The sequence below is a fragment of the Apaloderma vittatum genome, unplaced genomic scaffold (genome assembly GCF_000703405.1).
Source record: "Apaloderma vittatum isolate BGI_N311 unplaced genomic scaffold, ASM70340v1 scaffold27061, whole genome shotgun sequence".
In the NCBI taxonomy this organism is placed as follows: Eukaryota; Metazoa; Chordata; class Aves; order Trogoniformes; family Trogonidae; genus Apaloderma; species Apaloderma vittatum.
Genome location: NW_009700076.1, coordinates 20,888 through 43,474, shown reverse-complemented (window position 1 = coordinate 43,474; position 22,587 = coordinate 20,888). Strand labels below are relative to the sequence as shown.

At 39.7% G+C, this 22,587-nt stretch overlaps 1 protein-coding gene across 1 annotated transcript in view; it reads left to right on the top strand.

Annotated features, from left to right (window-relative positions):
• The window catches only part of LOC104280855 (protein Wnt-7b), a 39,666-nt gene that overhangs the window by 5,706 nt on the left and 11,373 nt on the right, over nucleotides 1–22,587 (top strand). Inside the window, exon 2 of the mRNA XM_009878641.1 lies at nucleotides 21,999–22,270. Within this exon, the coding sequence (XP_009876943.1) occupies nucleotides 21,999–22,270 (272 nt within the window). The remainder of the gene's footprint in view (nucleotides 1–21,998; nucleotides 22,271–22,587) is intronic.

Below are 22,587 nucleotides of genomic sequence, written 5' to 3'. Positions count from 1 at the left end.
GTATATCAGGTTGATGGTATGTTTATTATTCTAACATCTGCGTATTTATTATGGGAAAATCTATCTTTATGGACTTGTGTTATATCCAATAAAAACAATATGGAGGAAAGAAAGGAATTGTACAGCTGGAAACAATTTGGAGGGGGAAAATGAGTTGGAATTAGATTATTTTAAATATGATACAGAGCAGGGTACAGACGGAAAGGCAGTAATCAACTTTGTCATAGCAGTAGGTGTTATGATTGGTTCAGGCATTTGTCAGTTATTGTGAACCTCAATTGCCCAGTGGCTTTTGGACCTAATGTGGAAAAAATTCTGGATTTTTTTTGTTGTTATCATATACCATGGTCCCAGACAACAATGTTGAGAGTTCAAGTGTTCAAGCAACTGTTCAGAAAGAAACTTGTTTAGGGTAATTTGAACTGTATGTCTGCATTGGTGCTAGGATAAGGTAAAAAATACATTTCAGTGAGAGGGGTGGCTTCTCAGGAGACGACATCAGCTTTCAACTCCCAGCATAGCAGGCTGCCTGGGATGCCAGGAGAGAGGTGCACAGGATGCATTCAATCAGCTGAAATCTATACTAAGACTGTATGCAACTTCCAGAAGACCACATAGGACCAATACAAACTGGGTCTTAATTACTCACGTGGCTACCTTGGAGTCACTGCTGATGTCCATTACACAAGATGTCATGTGGAGCCATTGCATTTGCAAGCGTGATTTAATTAAACTAGTAGATGCTATAAATACCATGGCAAATTTAATGAGCTGTGGCTTATGCAGGGGTAGTTTTCAACAGAGGCAAAATGGTGTATAACAAGATGTATAATTCTCAGTTATTTAGAGAGACAGTTTTCTTATTACTAAGCTGATTTAAAAGAAACAGAACACCAAGACATGCATAGTGAACTACTACCCATACCTGCTGCAGGCAGGCAGAGGCAGCTGGTAAAGAGGAAAAAAACAACCTAAAAATCTGAGGATGTCCTCAGTGTGCTCATTTTTCAGGAAAGATTTATCACACTGCAAACACTCAGTGCAAAGCCTTCTCTTAAAATGTCTCAAACAGGGCATTTCTTTTTGCAACTGGCATGCTGTTGCTGGAAGGAGAAACAAAAAAAAAATCCTTACCCTGAAGGATGTCCAGTTTATATAGACATATATTTTTGCAGGAGGATTTCAGTTATGCTAGTGACTGTCCCAGAAGTTGCCTTACAGAGGTAGAAAAGCCACACTGGAACAAAGCTGGGCTATTCCACCTAAAGACCTGGTGTTTCTATTAGTTACCTTACAGGCAGTAAGGCAAGGACTATAAGGTTACAAGGACAGATTTCTTCAGTGCAGTTCGTCTTGATGAAAAGCTAAACAGCAGGAAAAAAAGCTGTGATAATCTAGGAGTTACAAGGTGAAGTACGCGAGCAGGCTATTTCAGTTTGTATTATCATCTTTTGGGGAAATGAAGGAGTTGTTTCAAACAGTTCATACTTTCTGACTGTGGAAGGGTGGTTAAGCTTTTCACTATCACAAGTAGCAAAGCGAGACAGTAACCCAAGCCAAAATAAGAAAATAAACCTCCCAGCTGGTGGTATCTGAGGTTGGGAAGGATTGGTAAAAAAGTTATGAAACAACTACTGTGCTAAGAATTTATACTATTTTAACTGAGGAGACAGTCTATTGTGAGAGTGGTAGGTTCAGATTCTTCTTCATTTTGGTAGTTTTCTGTCACTTGGATGTTTTTTACAAAAATGAAAACATCTTTCTATTCCAAGGAAGTACTGTTGTATTAAAGAAATATCCTATTTTGAGAGTATGGAGGATTCCTAGTTTAGTGAATCAATTTGAAAATTTGTAGGTGATAATTTCCCCACACTTTAAAAACTTCTTAGATGCCAGAGCCTCATAATGATCTGTTGAGGCTTTAGTAGTGTTTTTAAAACACATTGTCACGCTGCTACATTAATTTTATCATCTCTGTCTCTTTTTCTTTGTCTCTTTATGAAAGAAATGTCTAGCATATATAATCTCTAGCATATAATAACTTCCAAGCATAAATAGACATATTTTTATATTTCCCAATTTATATTATCTCCTGTCTAGATGGTTTTTTTTAAGGTAGTATGGTCTTGTTCAAGTATAGCTCAGATATGTTTTCTTTTCCTCAAGGATCATGAGTTTGAAGAAAAGTATAAGTTCTCTTAAATTAAGTTATTATTGTTGCCATTTCAATATTTACCTCTTTGACAGCAGGCTTGCATTAAAAGGCAGACATCCTTATTCTAAACATAGCACTAATACGTTAGGACAATTACTTCATAAACTCTTCATGGCTTGCAGCTTGTTGAGAAATGCTAGATGCTGACCTGAAATTTCCATCCTGAGAGAAGTGCTAACTTTTTAAACTTCCTGTTTAATTCCATTTTTACATATGAAAATGAACTTTTCTTGGAACTGATGTTTTTATGTAGACGTTATCAAACAGAAATCCAGTGGTACACCTGACTCTGAACAACTCCATTCTGGTTTGTTAGTGCACTTAATTTTTAATTAGTTAAGTGCATTGAGGTAAATTGATGCAGGGAACTGTAACTGGGGAGACTCAAGCCTCTGTATCTCACGAGCTCTGCTCTCGCATACTTCCATATGTAATCTAAGTGGTATGGTTCCGTAACGCACTGCAACACTTGGTAAGAGACAGCATGAAGCACTGTCTTCCCGTGACCTTAAACCTCAGGTCTCTCAAAAACCAACAGAATGATGTGGTGATGCTGTTTAATACTTTGTTTCAACAGTTCAAAACTAAATGAACCTGTTTTTTTATTAAACAGAATAATTCTGTTTAAGTGTTGATATGGAAAAAAACCCATTTTTTTGGAGAGAGAGGCAGGTACTTATGTTTTTTGGCATTCTGCAATCATCCTAATAAATACGTAATCAGCTATAGTGGAAAAGGGTACTGTTATGTATAATGTGGCCTTACAGGCAGAGTCTGTACTGATCTGTAACTCTGATCATCTTCTGCACAGTGCTGGCCAGAACAAAAAATTCCTCATTTTCTGTTGCTTTTAAATTTGTCTTTAGCAACTCAGGATAAAACTTTTCATGTTGCTTTACTGGTCTGCCTTGGGATGAGTGAGTCAGAGGTCCTATGGAAAAGATAGTATGCAAATTCTAGACTATTATTTAATTGAATACTCTACCATAATTTGGTCTCAATAGTTAACTGCATAGCAACATTAAGTTCAGCATTTCCTTACTTCAAAGTGCCTCACTTGGAACATTAATGTTCCTTTAATGTCTTTTTTTTCATGTCACTTTGTAATAAAATTGCTGGCTACAAATGATCCGTAGCATGCTGATTAAATTAGCTGCTTCCAGTGTCTCAGTACTATTGGACAATAACTTACAACATAATGTACACTTAAAACAGGAAGGCATTAAAATTTAGAGTTAAATCAAGTGGTGCTGGGCTTAATCCAAAATGGCAGGCGCCAAACTCTGGTCCTATTACAGTCAGTAGAAATTTTGCCACTGTCTTCACCAGAGCCAGGATTTTACAGCCGCTTAAAAGGCTTTTGGGTATGAGCAGAAGTTCAAACTGGAGCTGAATTTCATAGGAGAGACTCAGATGAAACGTAATTAGTTAAATGGACGTTGACTGTACATTAGAATTTTTAAGTACAGAGCAACTCTGCAGACAGGAAGATGTTGCTAAATCTTGCCATGGCAAGGAAAGTTCTTTATGTACAACGACAGGTAGTGTGGGATGGCAGTTAACCTGCCAGTATGCGACCCTGTAATAACTTGGGGTTCTAATGACTCTGGAGATTCCTTGAGCTTTACTACTGTGGTTAACTATGTTGTCAAAATCTCTTCCCTAGAATTACAGATGATAGGTTTGGTCATCTAGTTCAACCTCTACATCAAGCAGGACAGGCTAAACATAACATTAGACTTCAGAGTAACATGTGTAGCAGCATTCCTCCCTTTCTTCCTCTGTTCTTTGGGACACGTTCTGTTTGGTAAACCATCTGTTTCTAAATTTAAAAGCTTGAAATGCACAGAGAGGCATTTATAAACATTACAAAAAACATAGCAGCTGTTGATCTGTACATTTTGGTTTGCAAACAAATGTCTAAGCATTCAGGCTTAGATTGCCAATCCACGGAGTTTGCTGTCTTGCCTCTAGTCATGAGCAATTTCTTTTTCTAATGAAGTACCTAGCATGTTCCAAAATATTACGTCTGACAAATATCTTATTTTCTAAATGACAAAATTTCCTTCCTGAATGTCATGCATGACTTTTTAGTATTGAATTAAATTACCCATGACTGTAGTTTATTTCGTACTGACGTATTGTATGCCAGTAATTGTGAAGTGTAATGTTATTGTTACTGATACAAGAATCAAATAAAAATGAAAGAAAGAAAGTAAACAAGGAAGAGAACTATATCATCTATTACTCAGAGGCTTGAAAAGATGAATTTAGCCTGGTAGTGCTCAGATAGCTGTTCTTTCAGTATTCAAACTGGCCAACATCTTTAGCTGTGCTCTGTTTTCCCAAGTGTTTAAAGTTAAACTCTCTGTTTTCAGTCCTATTAAAAAGAGGTTTAAAGGCAAGCCAAGTCACTTGCAGAATACAGAAGTCAGAGTGAAAGCCATCATGCAAGATTGAGCTGATGATGGGTCTTTCAGCTTTACGTTGCACCTGTCTGGTTTTGATCGGATTTGGCCTTAGGATTGAAATGGATCTAGGAAACAATTTTTATCACAAGTGTAATCAGTTGCTGTTCACTGCAGAGGTTCAACCTCCAGTGTCTGGGATTCTGAAACAAAGATGATTCTTAAGACAACAAATGTTGGTATAAGAAATGGGCTTGGATTGCTGAAGAGTCTTTAAGTAGCCTGCTTTCACCACACAAAGCTCACTGGTGCACTCGGTGAAGACAATTCTATTTCTAGGTAGAAACTCAACAGACATGGACCAAATTGCTGTAGACTGAAAAGCTAAAATGAAAAATAGTTTACTCATAGATCATGATTTATTTTTACCTGTTCACTCATTTCTTCTTGACAACATGGAAGCTTGTTTTCTGTCTGATTCAGGCTCCCCCCATCCTGTTCAGAAGAGGTCTTCACACAAAGTCCTGTCTGACATGGTCAGTGCAACCTTGCAGTTTCCAAGAGGAAGGGCACAAGAGGCAGCAGTGGTTTTTGTCTCTGTAGCTGAACTAAAGGGCTTCAGACAACAAAGGCAAATGAATGAGGAGCCCCTTCCTCACTTCTTTCCTTTGGCCCAGTTTCATACCACACAGCTACAGGAATTTGCATGAGATGTCTAAGATAGGAACCTAGTCAGCCTGCATTCCTTGTATGGTCAAAGAAGAGAAAGAAGAACTTCCAGAGTGTGATTTGGATCTTAATTTGACTGCATGACTGTCCCTGTTGACTATCCTGTGAGCTTAGACTCCCTAATTAGGTATAAAGCCTGTTAATATCTAATTTTTGTTTGTCTGTGAAATTTTTCCAACTCATCATGTATGCCAATTTCTCAAGGGAGCATGTGGTCCTCTCATAAAATCATACCTGCTTCCCCAAAGCAGAAGACATGCAAACTTGATCTTCATTTAAAGTCCTAGCTATTCTTGATGCTCCTTCACCAGCAGTACCTGCAAAAGTTGTCTTATCTGATGACTTTCAGACAGATACTGAAGAAAAAAAATAAATTAAAAAATGCTGCAACCACAGGCATAACTCCACCACTGCTATTTGGAAATTTAAGAACAAGTGGGAGTCCAAAATTACCACCAGATGGTGCACCTATTTAGCAAGTGACAGAGACATGTTCCACAAGAAAGGGTAGCCACAGCCTCCAGCAACCCATCAAGTTGCTTCCCCTGCTGTTTATTCTCAGCTGTGATATAAATTGAATGTGTTTGAAACATGGACCTGCCAGTCATGCTATTCTGTTACATTTAATATGGAGTATGTTTTCAATCTCTGTGATGGAAGCCTTTCAGCTGCCTGGCTAGGGACATGAGGAAGTAGGAAAGAGAGTAGCACATCTATAAATGCATGTAAAGGGAGAAGGAAAGAAAAAGAGGTGGGCTGGGAGCAGAAAAAATTGGTAATGAGGAATGGCAATGAGCAGGCTCCAAAATCAGAAGTGGTCACTGCTGTTTCATCACACTGGGCTAGTTGTGGCTATTAATGGTGGGTAGCTGGGAGAAGGCTGAGGTCAGGGCATTTCTGAAGGATAGTCTTGATGTCTAAGCCAGTATTCTGGAAAACTGCCAATGCCAGTATCCCAGGCGAAAACACATGGGATATTTTATTAACTACATAGCAAAGGTGATAAACTTTCCTAAACAGTAAAGTGTTTTTTATTCTCCAACTGCTTCTCATTCCAAAGCACTTGTGGCACTCCATACTTAGAGAAAGATTAGCACAAGTTGGTAAGCATATATTTTCTGCTATATTTCTCTTAATGTCACAAGATCAGATGATTCTTTCAACTAGATTTTTTGCAAATGAATATGTTATCGTATGTAGAATGTGAGTAGGTCTCTCTTCCCATTCTATTCTAATTTTTTCTTTAAAGGAAATTCTAAAGTAACATCTAGGTTTCTGGCAGTCCTCTTTCATAAACGTTAAAAAGTTGATGAAGAAGATAATATTGTGAGCCTCTCATTCTTTTGCATAGGTGTGTCTTTTACTGATTTCTATTGTCTTGGTATGTTTCAAAGGATGCTGTAAATAGAATTTTATATATTGCTACAAAATGATTAAGAAGGTTGTTCTTTTACTTACAGCTTGACCAGTAAAGAAATGTCTGAACTGACTATCTCCTCTGAGCAAATAGTGGAAATATTTTAATTCTCTTCTCCCATGTAACAAGTGATAGAACAAGAAGAAATTGGCTTAAGTTGCACCAGGAGAGGTTTAATATGGATATTAGGAAGAATTTCTTTCCTGAAAACAATCATGAAGCATTGGAACAGGCTGCCCAGGGAAGTGGTGGAGGTGTTCAAAAACCATGTAGACATGGCACTTTGGGACATGGTTTAGTGGTCATGGTAGTACTGGGTTGACAGCTGGACTTAATGATCTTAGAGATCTTCTCCAACCTTAATGATTCTACGATTCTATGATTCCATGAATATTCTTTAACCTGAGAAGTACTCACTCAGAATGAATAAACTAATTTTTCATTCTCTTTGTTCAAGCCAAGAGGAAAATGTCACCATGAGAAGCTTAATAGAAATCCCTTCCTATCATTTTTCACATACCCTGTAGCTCCTAGTTCAATGTGAGAACTTTCATTTTCTGGTTAAAACATGGACCAGGAGATAAAGGACTTGGACTCAGTTCCCAGCTGTCCTATATACTTTTGTTGTGACCTTGGGCAAGTCATTTCATACCTTGCTGTCTGGATACTAAAGATGACTAATTCCAGTGAGGAATTGAAAGGCTTAATTAATGTGGTCTAACGACTTAAACATTTGTGAAGTACTCTGAGATCCTCAGACAAAAAAGATTGCTGTTAAAGCCTTCTTATCTGAAGAGGAAGCAAAGAAGAAAAATGTCATGGAGGGATTTGGTCTTCTAGAAAGCGAGTCCAGGCCTGAAAAAAGATCATGCTGAAAAATCTCAGTAGAATAGGCCTAGTAAGATTATTAGCTTAATTCTCAGAAGAAAGAAGCTTGGAAACTTTAGGCAGTTGTCCATAAGTGGCCAAAACTCAAATCTGACATAGAGGAAACACAAGTTCAGTAGTTACATGTAACATAGAAGTGAGAGAATAAAGCCAACAGGGAGAGTAACTGCTGGTTACTTACTGTATACTTGTTGTATGTGTGTGGTGAGTCTTTGAGTAAATCTTCCTGTTTGAGACTCTCTTTTTCTAGCTACTGGTGCACAGTGACATCCTGACACCAATGGTGGGGCTTGAAATACTTTTTCCCTCCTTCTCTTTTTTTTTCTCCTTTCTGTCTCCCATTTTCTTTCACTATGGCAGTTCAGTAATGCTGAAACCAAGTTCCCTTCCCTTTTGTTTGCTTTTCCCTTGTCCATTGATCAACCATGTTGCTTTATCTCCGACGCTGTAGAATTAACTACAGCATAAACAGAGCCTCTTAGCAGGAGGGTTAGCCGGGATTTCCCTGCCCTCTTACACAACCCAAGTTTCTGCAGCACCTCTTTCTTGTTTGTTTTCGGGGATTAGTGGCAATATTCCACATACTGCTGACATAATGAGGCATAAGGTTTGCTCAAAAGAAGCCAAGACACTGGACTGCTGTGCTACTAGGGGTGGGCATGGGAAGTTTGAAAGGCGGCAGACTATCGAATCTGAGTGGCAGCAAGACTGCTGATGGGTTTTTGCACAGCATGAAGCATTTCCGTGAATTCTGTGTCTTGCTCAAAGTTAAACTCAAAGTATCTGCATGGAATATCTCATAAAGCAGTATGTGCGTGGTGTCAATTAGTTTTAGCCAGAGGATCATGATATCATGTGGTAGACAAAAACACCACTTGGTACCATATAGCCTAATCCAAGACTTTTCACGTGAAACATTTGTTTTGTTTTGGTTTTAAGACATTTGCCTTTGTAACTGGTCTGTTTTAATTAGAGCTCAACCTGAACCACAAACGATAGATTTGAACTTTCCCAGAGTTCAGTGGTGTTCAGATCTGGCTTTTGGTTTGGCCCATCACAAAGACAGGGGTCAGCTTCAAAGTTCTGATCTGGAAATGGGATGCTACAAAGCAGGGGGCTGAAAAGATTATTTAATGAGACCCATACCTCATTTTAATAGTATATTTGCAGTAAAGACACTTGCTGGTGTTTTTTTAAGAGCACTTTTATGTAAGCAGCATCTCCAAGACTGCTGTTAATACCAATATATCTATTTAATACCCTTGTATTTATATGGCAGAAAGGGACTTGTTTCTCCATTTCTAGTTATGAAGCCTGGATCTGGGTCTGAACCTGGAGTAGCTTAAAAACCTTTTGCTTCTGATCTTTATTTAAAACTCAACCTGCAATTCTAGAGGATCACACTTAAAAACAATGGAAGCTTTTTCCAGGCTAGAAACTGGATCTTTTTATCCTCATAATATTTACTTTTTTTCTGCTGAAAGGGCAGCTAACCCACAGAGCAAGCATCCACCCACTTGTCAAACTCCCGCAGGTGTGGATCATCATCTTAGCTTGCTCAGTACCTGGCAAAACACAAGCTTAACACAACACAAGTAATAAACAACAACTACTAGTTGACTAGATAAGAATAACCTGACTGGTATGGTTATCTAGACAGGCTCAGGTTAAACACTGATTCAGTATCTTTCATGAGTCCTGAAAAGATTCATATAATTATTCCCTGTTTATGTGAATCCTGGTGCTTCCCAACTCCTGTCAGGACCAGAAACTGCAGGGCTGAAAAAAAAAAAAAAAGACTCTGCTCTTGTGATGCTTCCAGACTCATTTTGCAAACCAGAGAGGTTTGGACCAGAATCTAGACTTTGTGTATTTATCCAAAACCCTCTGAGCTCTTTACTCTTTTAAATCTCTTTCATATGTGTGATTTGTGCCGTGTCTTATTCACTGGGGTTACAAACTTGACTAACAAAGACCCTTTAAACACCAAGAAGCACAGACATCATTACTTGAACCTAGCTCTCTCTGCCCAGAAGGATTGTTGGGCAAGTGAAACGTATCAGAAACATGAATGCAGCCACACAAGAAGTGTAAGAGCATTTGGAAAATATTTAAGCAAATTAGAAAGCAACTTTCAACCCACCCCTTCCACCAGAACTTTCTCATTTTCTGTCCACAAAATCTGAGCTCTGACAGGGGATGCCAGTGACTTACAGGGTTACTGCCCAGCTGTTCACGCTGTGCCTGGAAGATGGGATCTCTGCAGCAGAATTAGCAGAGCAGAACGCAGGCTCATACTCACAATCTGCAAACCCAACCTCTCTGCTGCTACCACCAAGCAAGGGCTGGTTTGGGCTGTATTTAAGCTAAAACCAATGAGGCACGGTCCCTCTGCTACCATGAGAGATATCAAGGGACATCCTAAAGAGCCACATCAAGATTCGCCACGTCTCACCTGACAAGCCCTACACTGCACCAGAGAAACACATTACAGGCCACGCACCTAAAGGATGAGTGCTGAGTCACCAGCAATAGTGCTCACGCTATAGATTTGCTTATGAAATTTGACATACTGAGTTGGTCCTCTCAGGTATCCTGCTAGGCATCAGAAACTGTGCCTGAAATTTACATGGGGAACAGATCTGTAGCGTAACCTTAATGAACAATATGCAGAATTATCCTCCAGGAGACAATCCAACAGCAATTCCCAGAAAATGCTACAAGAACCTCTCTGCTACGTTCCTGTGCAGAATTTTAGAGGAAAAGGCAATGTTCTGGTACACTATTTGATGCAAACTTTTTTTGTTTTTGGTCAAGCATAGGAAGTAGTCTTTTGTCTATACCTATATAGTTTTGAAGAATATCTTAAGGCCACCTTGAAGAGCAGAATCACTGGACAAGACGAAAGCATAAAATTTTCTGCACCTGGAAAGTATTATCCCAGGCACCCAGGAGCTGTTTCTCCATGACCAGTGCTCTGATATGCTTTTCAGAGCCCCCAGCATGGCTGTCACCATTTCTGATGTTGGGCAGTACGTCCTTCTTTTTCATTGCTGTTACCACAGAAGGGTGTGTAGATCAAGGTATTTCTAGGTGTCATTATTTCATAGTTATTTGACATAATACTCCTCTTGTATTATTGTTGTATAGAAACCTGTAAGGTGATGGATAATTGTGCCATTTTATGATGTTTCTCCAGATTCACACTGGAAATCTGACAATTAATTTAAATAAATATTTACTAATTAGATCCTGTCTAGATCAAGTAGATGCCTAGGGTATGTGATGCAGTTTAATAAAAGATACTGCTTATCTTAAAAATGTCATGACTAGGTACAATTAGTACTTTATTTTATAGAAAATCACCCTAAAACTGTGCTTGATGGAATCAAGTTAAATGATACTCTGAAAAAAAAACCCTAGAAAAATACACTAGAAGAAGTTATACTGTGTTTAGCAGAATATCTCAATTAGTGAAACCAGGAAAGTCATCTTCTCTCTTTTAATGTAATGAAATCCTTTTTTTCCCCAGTCAGAACATAAAACAAGATAATGGACTGATAGTGGAATGTTTTAAGGGTGGGATCTCCTTTTCTAAAACCACCATATATCCTCAGCAATTATGCTTAGATGGCTGCTGCCAGCATAGCTGGAAAAGCTCACTGTGCTGGGAAATCTGGCTTAACTCTCTGATGTTTAGATTCCGTCTCTTTCTTTTCATTTTCTGCTCCCAGTTTTGGGGCTTCCCCATGCAGCTAGACACCTTCTGGAAGTCTTGCTTTTTTGGTGAATAACTCTGTCAGTGCTTGGTAATCCTGGATTCCTATCCTGGCCACATGGAAAATACTAGGTGGAAGAACATATAAAAGACAAGTTTTAGAACCAGCCTAGGCAGATTTAGCTCTATGAGCCTGGCTCTTGCCCTGTAGATGTAACCCATTTTGTATACTGTAAACATTGGCATCTAATCTGAAAACATACTTCATGCTGACAAAATGTCTTGGGCTAGGCTTGCTTGTTACTGCTCTTGCTTTGTACGCGCTTCTAGATTAATACATACACACATCAAACAACTGTGTGGACTAGCATGAGGAGAGAGTACAAGAAAAAAAGTCTGTGCTGACAAATAGAAGGAGTCAGATTTTAAGATCCTGCTTAAAGTTGCACTTAGAATCATAGAATCTTAGAATCCCTCACAACATCCTTATGGCTAAGCTGGCTGCCCATGGCTTGGATGGGCACATACTCTGCCGGGTGAAGCACTGGCTGGATGGCCAGGCCCAAAGAGTTGTGGTCAATGGAGTTAAATCCAGTTGGCGGCAAGTCACGAGTGGTGTCTTTCAGGGCTCGGTGCTGGGACCGCTCCTGTTTAACATATTCATCAGTGATCTTGATGAGGGGATTGAGTGCACCCTTAGCAAGTTTGCAGATGACACCAAGCTGGGTGGGAGTGTCGTTGTGCTGGAGGGTAGAATGGCTCTACAGAGGGACCTGGACAGACTGGATTGATGGGCCCAGGCCAACTGTATGCAGTTCAATAGAGCCAACCTGAATTGTTCTATGATTCTATGAAATAGAAGGAGTCAGATTTTAAGATCCTGCTTAAAGTTGCACTTGTCCTACTAGTAGTCAAGAAATGTCCTCAACTCCAAATGGGGACAAGAAAACATTTAGCATGTCTCTGAAACAGAAGCAAAAGCAACCTCAGCAAAACTTCTGGGAAGACACTTAAGTTAGTTATTTTTTCAAATGAAAATTAAAGGAAGGATGTGGATCTAAGGCTGTCCAGGTATGGCATGTGAGGAGATATGAGCACAGGATGTTAGGAGTGGGCTCTAAACGCCGTGTACTGCTCTGGCAGGCGTGATGATGCTGAGCATTGCTGTGACCAGATCACTTTACAGCCCTGGCAGCAGATGACCAGCTCAATACTATGCCAGAACAGAATGTGGAAAGGAAGAGCAGAGAAGTCCCAATCCCAGAGGCCGCTGTGTCTTTCTTGAAGCTCTCCTGTCCCACCATGCAGCTGCATGGATATTCTCTCTAAAAACAGGTTTGAATTTGAGTTTCAGTTGTCGATTGAGAAGCCTGCAACTAAATTCCTCAACAGCTTCCCCACAAAGAGAATTTAACAAGAGGACAGGTTGTTCTCTTACAGGTCCTTCTGCCATACGGATCAATGCCTTTATCTCCTTGTGCCCTGTGAAAGAAAGGCAACAGCATTTCTCTTCTGTTGCTCTCTCCGGCTGAAAGACTCAGCTTCTTAAGGCAAGGACCACCTCTTGCATAAACAAATTTGTGTCTAACACCAATTTCAGCTGGGTATCACTTAGTATATCTGTAATTCAATAATCATGGTAAAGTGATAGTGGCCCACTAATAGGCTCTGCACAATATACTGAGGTAACATTCCTGATTTAACTACACTGCCTTAAGAAATGTTGAAGCAAGAGCTGAAATTTCATCTGCAACCTACACAGACATTTGCACCCACAGATACCTACCCACAGACACTTTGGCACGCTCAGGTATAGAAGCTTAGTGCATACAACCACTCATAACTCAGTGAACTCTTTAAAAGGTGTTATTATTTAACATGTTTCTACGGCAAAACACAGGTGTGCACAGTGATTTACAAAAGAATAAAGACATGACCGCTACCCTCAGGGTAGAAGTGACATAAGATAATATAGAAAAAGATGACTTCATGCAAATGGCAGTGCAGATTTATTTTGAAAGAGAGGTTATACAACAAAGTATATTTATGTCAGGCCTCTGAAGTGATTGAAATGACTTAATTAAAATACTAACCCAGCAGAGAGTCCACTGAGAAGGTCTGATTCTGCAAGGCAATGACTTCTTAATATTCATAAGCATAGTAGTAGGGATGACAGAATATTTGTGAAATTTGATCCATAGCAAAGTCAAATATAATAATGGAATCATAGAATAATTTAGTTTGGAAGGCAATACTGTCCTCCACTTCCCTGACAGGTTCAGAGTGGAGATGTGGGTGTTTATTTGTTTTGTTTTTGTTTTTGGATGATGTAGCAAGCTTATTTTCTTTTTCTTAAATCAAAACTGACAACATTTCCCTTGCTGAGCACCAGAGAGGTATCTCAGAAACCTGTAACAGCCCATATAATAGTGCAAGAAGACCACTAAGAACAAAATTAAAAGGAAAAAAAAGTATGTGCCCACATAGCTGTAGATAACCTTACTTGTTTCTTTAATACTGGGGTTTTTTTTTTTCACCCTGTGAAATGCCCTGAAAAAAAGAGACCATAATGCATTGGTAAATCCTACACATAAGAACTGTTATTGTGAAGAGATTGAGGTAGTTGAATTATTAGAATAGAATATAATTATTTGACCAGACCGGAACAGAACAGAATAGAATATATAACAACATCTGGCTCCTCATAGCCCCATTTAATTTAAGGATGTTAACATACTTAAGGACACAGTTTCTCTGAGATGCCTTCAGGAATCCATGCTTTCTGACAAGGGGTGTAAAGAACTTTTAAAAACCTCAGTGCATTCCAAGATGTCTCCAGCTGAGCTCGCACAGTATTACGATATATCAAACCACTGGTTGTCATTGAAAAGAAAAAGCACCAAACATTCAGCAGGGAATCATTAAGTCCCACAATGGGATGTCAATAGGTCCAGAAGAGAACACAGGCAGGAGACGATCTCTCTGCTCCAGCTATTGCTTCCCACACACTACTTTGACAGTATTAGCGGTAGCATTGTGAAAACACAGCCGGCTGTGACACTGCACAGGCTTTTCTCAATGGTACAGTGTATCTGGGAACCACCCCCTCATGCTGTGTGTGCTGTCTATTTCTCAAGCTATGCTCTTCTGCGTTCTTTAAATGAGTGTTTAGCACCATGTTCTGTTTAAACCTTAACAAAACCAAGCAGTGGTGCTTTGGGATCAAAACTTCATTTCCCCATTTTCTGTCAGAATGAGATGCAGATTGATTGTTAGGGCTGAGTTGGTAAGAAATACTTGCTACAACAAATACAGCTTTACAGGGGGGAGACGAAAAATTTCATACTTCTCTGGGCACTTCTAAACATTCTCCAATGATCACAGCTTACTTACCTCACAGGAGCTGTCCCAGAAAACTCTACGAATGGACATGCTGCCAAAAGACAGTCAAAAACGCAACAGAATTATGCTCGCTTTGGAAAAGAAATGCTGACTATTGTTTACAGTTGCCAGGGGTTAACTGAATATGTTTAGGGGGTAAATGAAGTAAAAACCCCCTGTAAATTATTGGAAGCCTCATTACACAAACCGCTGTGGAAATTACCACCAAGTCTTTAGAAAATAACCATGAAATTGGAAAAACGCTTGAAAAAATGTGAAAAGCTGAGGCATAGTAAATAGCTCTTTTTAATAGACATGCTTCCAAAAGTGTATAAATAGTGATGGCAAGGAGCTGCAAAAAGGCAACTGTGAAATAAATCTGGCTCATGAACAGCTCATTCTAACAGAAAATTTGACAAACCCACACGAGCAGCAGAAAACAATTCAGTTGACAGGGTTACTCTAGACTGATGCCCAAAATTCTGGCACCTCCAACCATAAAAACTCAGTGGGAGTCTAGACATGAAAAACGTTGAATAAGAGAATAATCTGTAAATAAACCAGTATGTCGTAGCATTATATATTCTCGGCTTTGAAATCGGTAATGTTCTCTGTCTCAACAATGTGTAATCGGAAGTAGATATCATGAGCAGTCTAGGAAGAAGCTGAAGAAATCATGCAATTCCTGCTTATAGCTCTATCATCTGGATGAAGCCAAATTAAAGAAGACTGTTTTAATTAGACTCTAGTAGGAAAAAAAAAAAATTTAGGGAGGAAATGAGAAATGAATACACACTCTAAAGAGTACATTATCCAATGTGGCCATTGGATCAGTCCATCAGATATGACCAAAAAACCTTGCCAGAGCAACAGATATTTGATATGCACCAGGTTCATCACCCAGAAGCAGTTCTGAGCACAGGTGCTACAAGAGGCACCTTATGACCACAGATAGCTATATCTGTTTATTTGACAACAGGCTACATAGTAATCATTCAGTCCATACTGAGTGCAAGATGAAGTAAAAAAGCTGGTCCACTACTCAGTGAAGTAGGACCCTGAGGAGAGGGTAAACCAAGGATAATGTCGTGAAGTCCAAGCACTGCTTGTGCCAGCCTTCACTAAAAAGGTCAGTGGTGAGTAGATGGTTATAGAACTAATATCATGGACAGAGGAATACCATCTCCGCATCAGATGGTAGGAATCACTTTTCCAGGCTGAAGGCCTCCCAGTTAGCTGCCCCTCATCTCAGAACATTTAATGAAGCCATTTTAAAGCCATTAGTCCTGACAGACATTAGCGCTGAAAAGTTGTGGAGAACTCCGATTAAGAAGAATTGAAAAGACAAATGTATTGTCTTTGTCTAAAAGAAAAAAAAAGAAAGGAATTGTAGGACCAATCAGCTTAACTACAGTAAATAAAAAATATGGGAACAAACCCCCATTTTTAAGCTCATAACCGAGAACAAGGAGATGAGAAATAGTCAACAAGGATCTGTTAAGAACAAATCATGTTAAACCAATCTAATGTCCTCTGTGGCAGATAAGAAGCAGTTTATACCATCTACCTTGGACTTAAACAAAGGTTTTTTCGCTGCTTTATGCGACATTCTTATAAGAAAATTAAGGACAAGCTAACCAAGTGGGTGCATACTATCTGGAAATCATACCTGGAGGGTAGTTATTGGAATGGAAGGATGTACTAACTGGTTTTCCCTTGTGATCTGTGCTGGATCTGATACCAGCCAGTATTTATACTCTTGACCTGACCAAAGGAATAAACTGTACACCCTGAATTCACAAATTGTATCAGGCTGGGAGAGACTTTAGGAAGTTGGAGGAAATTTGGGTCAAAATTGAAAATGATCAAGGAGAAATGTCCTGGAAAAGAACAAAAAAGAAAAAAAAAAGAGGAGGCAAATCAGAATAACAAATACATGGGGATCTATACGTGGGAATAATCAGCAACACAAATGCAAGATTGGAAACATCTGGTGTGAAAACAGCTGCGCAGAAGACAACTGCAAACTGAGTGAGAGTCAAAAATGTCCTGCTGCTGTGAAAACACCATGCTGGCATGAATAAACAGGAGTGTAGCATGTGAGACTTATGAATTGCTCCTTTAGCTCCAGCCCTGAGCAGGCAAGACCTCAGCGGGAGCTCCCTGTCGCATCTCGGGCACCACACTGCACGACACAGGCCAGCCCGCTGGGAGAGCCCGGCAGCGATCAGAGTTCCTGAAACTGCTCTGCAAGGAATGATGATGGAACATGCAGAAAGGGGTGGGAGTCTTTAAATATTCAGACTGCTGCTAGAAGAAGGCAGCAATGGGCTCTTAGCATTGGAACAGGTTGCCCACAGAGGTGATGGCTGGTCCACTCCTGGAGGCATTCAGGGTCAGGCTGGATAGGGCTCTGAGCAACCTGATCTAGTTAAAGATGTCCCTGCTCACTGCAGGGGGGTTGGACTAGACGACCTTTAAAGGTCCCTTCCAGCCCAATGCATTCTATGATTCTATCTGTAGATAAAGAAGCAGTGGGTTTGCGTTCCGAAACACACTTTCAGATTAATATTAGTAACATGTGTACCAATAGTGGTCCCAAGGCACTAGAACAGACTGTGGAATTCCCACCACTGAAGATCTTTAAGAGCAGGATAAATAAAAAGCTGTTGTGAAGGACACTAGTGTTATTAACCTATGTTAGGCTTGAGAGATGGACTAGAGACTCCCTTGAGCTTCCTGCCAGGCCTACTTTTCTATGGTATTTTTTCTGCTTGTACAAAAGTGATTTCAGTGGTCTGTAGTTCTGACATGCAGCAATGGCTATAGCAAATTAAAGGAATAAAGAAATTAAACCAATCTTTGGTTTTGGATTATAAATCAAGTAGCCCCAAATTAATTATGCTGAAAATGCAGAGAAAGGATCTCCTCCAGACAGTGAGAAAACTCTCACTGACTTGTACTGCCCTTGGATCAAACCCAAGGAGAAGAGCCTGTACTATTTTCCCTGAGAATTGCTAATGAGCATGTTGGATAAAATATAAAATTACAAAGGAACTAAACTCGTCTGTAAAAGTCTTCATCCAGTCCTACTTGGGGTGCTGTTGTCTGAATTCTAGTTCGTTCATTTAGATGTATCTACTGTCTTTTGCCCATAAAAAAAATGACTCAATATGTCCTCAGCTTTCACTTGCAAAAGAAGACTTTTTGAAAAGGAAAGGCTTGGCAAAAAAATCAAACTTCTGCTGTGGTTCATTTCTTCTTACCACTGACCTATATTGCATTGTGTCACATAATTAATCTGATGTCTACAGGTGGTGTAAGTACATGAGGAGTTTGTTTTGTTCAACAGCAGGATGTAGTATTTTTCTGTATGACTGTTGATGCAAGATTTAACAAATTACTGGCTAAATAGTGATATTCTACAGCTAAATACTTAAATTATAGCTCTAATGGCTGACACTCAGTGGCACTCTTTTTCATTGAGTTGCTGACATAAGACATTTTCAAATGACATGTGAAATAGTAATATTCTCATCTAGTTACTCAGAAAAATAAATGCCTTGCTAATAACCGTGAAACAGTTAAAACTTGAACCCAGCACTCACAGCTGAATGATCAAAATATATATTTAGCATGTATGATTCTCAGCTGATTGTGGTTACATGCCGAAAATACTCTGCTGAATATGTGCATGCTAGAATGCAGTAAACTGCAGCAATTATGGAACTTGTAATAATTTCCACATCAGACCACGCTAAGTTTAGTGCTCAGTTAGCAGTCAAAAACTTAGCCAGAGAAGACATCTAAATTAGGGGTAAAGTATAGGCTGCTCCACAACTCCAGTAACGGATAAGTAGGCTTCTCTCACCTTATCTGCCAGAAAGCACTCATTTTAGCGTGCAACGATCCATTATCCATCTGTCTAAGCAGCAATTGCTTGCATTGCTGGATATTAGAGCACTTTGAAAATACAGCCCTCAGTTCGAACGCAAACCAGCTCAAGCAAATGGCAGTAACTCGGAGCAGCAGAACACAGGCAAGAGTTCTCTCACGACCTGGCAGATTGTAGGAAGCCACCTTTGACCACCTTCACCAAAGATGAAAGTACTGGTGGTGATCTCCTATTGGACTTATTAGATCAGGTGGTTATTAGACAGAGTAATTTTTCTCCATTTGGTGAACATTTCCGGAAACACTTGTCTCTGTTCCATTGCAGAACAAGAATATTTTTGAAATCTCGGAAAATTCCATAAAATGAGATTATTGTTCTCCATTCAGGTATCACAGCAATAATTACTTAAATATTTTTAGCTGCCTGACAAAGGCATGCTTAGAACTGATTCCAAGTGATGACATGCTTTGTGTACTGCAGACACATTATTTGAGCACAGAGGTTCCTCTCCCTCCCCCATCAGCATTTTCTGATAGACTCTACTGATCCTAGGACTTTAGAGAACTGCTGAGGTAATGCTTACACTGAAGTTCAAGGGAAGTTTTGGAACATCGTCTAGTTTAAAAACCCTAACCCCCAAAAAACTCAATACTGAGCAGGAAAACTTAAATTGCAAAAGGAATCTGATTTTCAAGCCAGCTCTTATTTCTGAGCCTTTCTTATTTTAGAGCTGCAGTGAAACAGAAGAGTAATCTCTTCAGAGAGTCAGTATGTTTTCCATTTGGTATTATCCCATCACTTGAGACAATTCCATCACCGCTATAACTTTCGAGTGAGTGAAGGAAAGATATTTTCCTGTGTTCTTGAAGTTAATTAGGGGTATAATGGGAATGAGGGGGAGAGAAAGGCAAATAGAGACTGGATATTCGCTAGTTTTACAAAGCTGACCAAGGGAAGTGCTGTGTGAAAACTCAGGTCACAGACACAGTGTCCATGGTAAAATGGGCTACTTTCTACTCTGGATGCATGTGGAATACATTGAGCTTAAACATAATATGTAAGTAACATCTCTCTGTTTAATCTCTGAGTAAATCTACTGAAACGTAGATCACAACTGTTATGTTCCCTCACAGGAATATGTTTCTGCTTGTTTATAAGTGTTCGTACACATGTTTCAAAGGTATATGAAGTAATAGGTTTTCCTGGGTCTGATTTTGCATTCTCATTTACTCTCATCCTGAAGAGGAAGGAAAATGTATCTGTGTATGCAGTTTCTGTTATATCTCATATTTCCAATGTTTCAATTTATAGAAGAATAGATTTTTATTTTATTTTTTTTTAAACAAGACAAAAAAAAGGAGTCCTGCAAGTAAATAGGATACATTTTACAACACATGTCTTGGTTTTGACTTCAGCTAGTCGGTGAAGAAGTGAAGAAGAGAGGAGTGGCTACTGATACTTGGTTTTAGAGAATACACTAGGAACAAGAACAGAGGTTCCCAAACTTTTTTGGATAGCTATCAACCCTCAGAATTTCTTGTGGACCACCAGGCATCGTTATCATCAAACTTTTAATCGAAAACACTATTAAAAACAGTGTTTAATATGGCTCTGTGGGTTAGCTGTGAACCCTTTAGCGTGGCCTCCTGGACCACCAGTGTTCTGCGGACCATGGTTTGGGAACCACTGAACCAGACTACACACATTGTACACCCCAACAAAACACTTCTGTGTCTGAAAGTAAAGTCAGGTCTTCTATGGCATGATGTGCTCAAATAATACACAAGTCAGTTTAACCTTCTCTGTACTTGAAGAACACAGCAGCCTTTTATTTTTCTCTTACCTTAAGTCTGTTTTTTTATTGCTTTGGAGAAACAAGTAAATGGTGCCAAAAAACAGTTTATGATTGTTTCTTGTAGGGTCTTTCTCATATCCAGCAGCAGTGTAACATTTCAGAAAGCTATCTAAGAAAATAAGAAATATAAAACATAAAAAATGCCACTCTCTGCACTAGTCATTCCAGAATAGTTAAATGTGAATCTTAAAATAAAACAATTAAGAATAGCTTCTAAGTTTTTTGCTGCTTTTTGGTTTTGTTTTTTTTTTCCTCTGGATAATTTGTTCTTTTTTTTTTTTCTCTTCCCAAATCCATTAACAATCTTAAAGCTCTGTGTGTGGTCATTAAAGCATTTCAGCAACTTTCCACAAATTCTTTACAGTTATTCTTTGGCTGTGGTATTACAAGACTGACTGTTTATCACCAGATAAACACATAGAAGAAAATGAGGATAGCACTGCGGGGAGAACTTGTCGGGAAACGTTATAAATAAGAACAATAAAAGACCGAGGACCATGATCCAGCCCTACACTAAGCCAGTGACAGTGTGGTCTCATGTGAGAGCACAAATGGGCTGTAGCATCATTTTTGACTGCTCTGCCTCTGTATCTTCTTGCTTAGGTGCATCCCACATGCAACTCACACAAACAGTGTCTAGTGAAGAAAGGGGGGTTATTTACCTCTTTTCATATACTTGGTATCAACAGCTATAACATGGGATTGGGAATGAGGAGCCTTGACAAGTAGCAACATCATAAAAAAAAGAAGTTTTTTTCTAAAAAGAGTTTTTTTCTGAACATGACTATGCTTCTGTGACCATATCTCAATTGTTCTGGGGAGTAAATAATGCCACCACAGCACTTCCGTACCCCTTATAATCTCAATAGCCAAGGTTGGAGTCAGAGTGGGAGGAGAAAAGGTTCGTTACAGCAAAACTAATACGCAAGAGAAGTCAGCAAAGGAAAGGGGTAGCTTCTACTTTACCTTGAAAGAAAAGGAAACCTATCTTCCCCATTTTTGTCCTAGCCCTCTTGCACATCTGAAAGGGTCTGGCATTTTTTACGTTGTCTGAAGGCTTTCCTTTTTCCATGTAGTGCCAATGGTTAGAGGTAACTACTCTTTTCTGGTGAACGTTGCTGCCAGTGACTCGCTTATTATTAATCTGAAATAGCTGAAGTTCACCTTGCAAATCTGACTAGACAGTGTAAAAACAAATCATGTTGCTCCATCTCACCACTGTCCAGACCCACTGCCAAATTCCCCTCTGGGCAAGGGGGTTAGGTGGGACTATCACAGAGCTGGTGCTTACCTGGTGTAACGTGCCCCAGCTGACCCAAGCATTTTTAATACATATGTAACTCTGCTGTGAGAATGAGAAATCCACACTTAGAAGTAATGCCCTCCTCGCGTTGCTGCCCGACCCCATTGCTGTAGATAATGTGTGTGCTTTCTTTAGTAAAGTGCGTGCTGCCTTTCTGCCAACCCATCAGCTTTTGGCTTCTCTCCACAGGAAGCAGGGAGGCTGCGTTCACCTATGCCATTACTGCTGCCGGGGTTGCACACGCTGTCACGGCCGCCTGCAGCCAGGGCAACCTCAGCAATTGTGGCTGTGACCGAGAGAAACAGGGCTACTACAACCAGGAGGAGGGCTGGAAGTGGGGAGGCTGCTCTGCGGATATCAGATACGGCATTGAGTTCTCCCGGAGGTTTGTTGATGCCCGAGAAATCAAAAAGAATGCACGAAGGCTGATGAACTTGCACAACAATGAGGCTGGAAGAAAGGTATTCCAGAAAGGACGAGGGATGGGGAAATGCTGGAGGATGGGGGGAGGCTGGCTTGGTGGCAGGAGGTGTTCCCCGAGAACTTACCCCTTTGCCCACATCATGTTACCTGATGGCATCCAATGTTTATGCTTTGTTGCTGTTTCCTTTTATTTAGAGCTGGCCATATATTATAGATGCTCCCCTTGTGCCTTCTTTCCAGTCCTACTGATAACAGAGAGAAGTTTGCTGGAGCTGTTTGATGATAAATCTTTGATTTTCGTCTCCTTTGCAAAAAATCTAGCAAAAAATGTCAGGGCTTGTAATGGGATGGCACA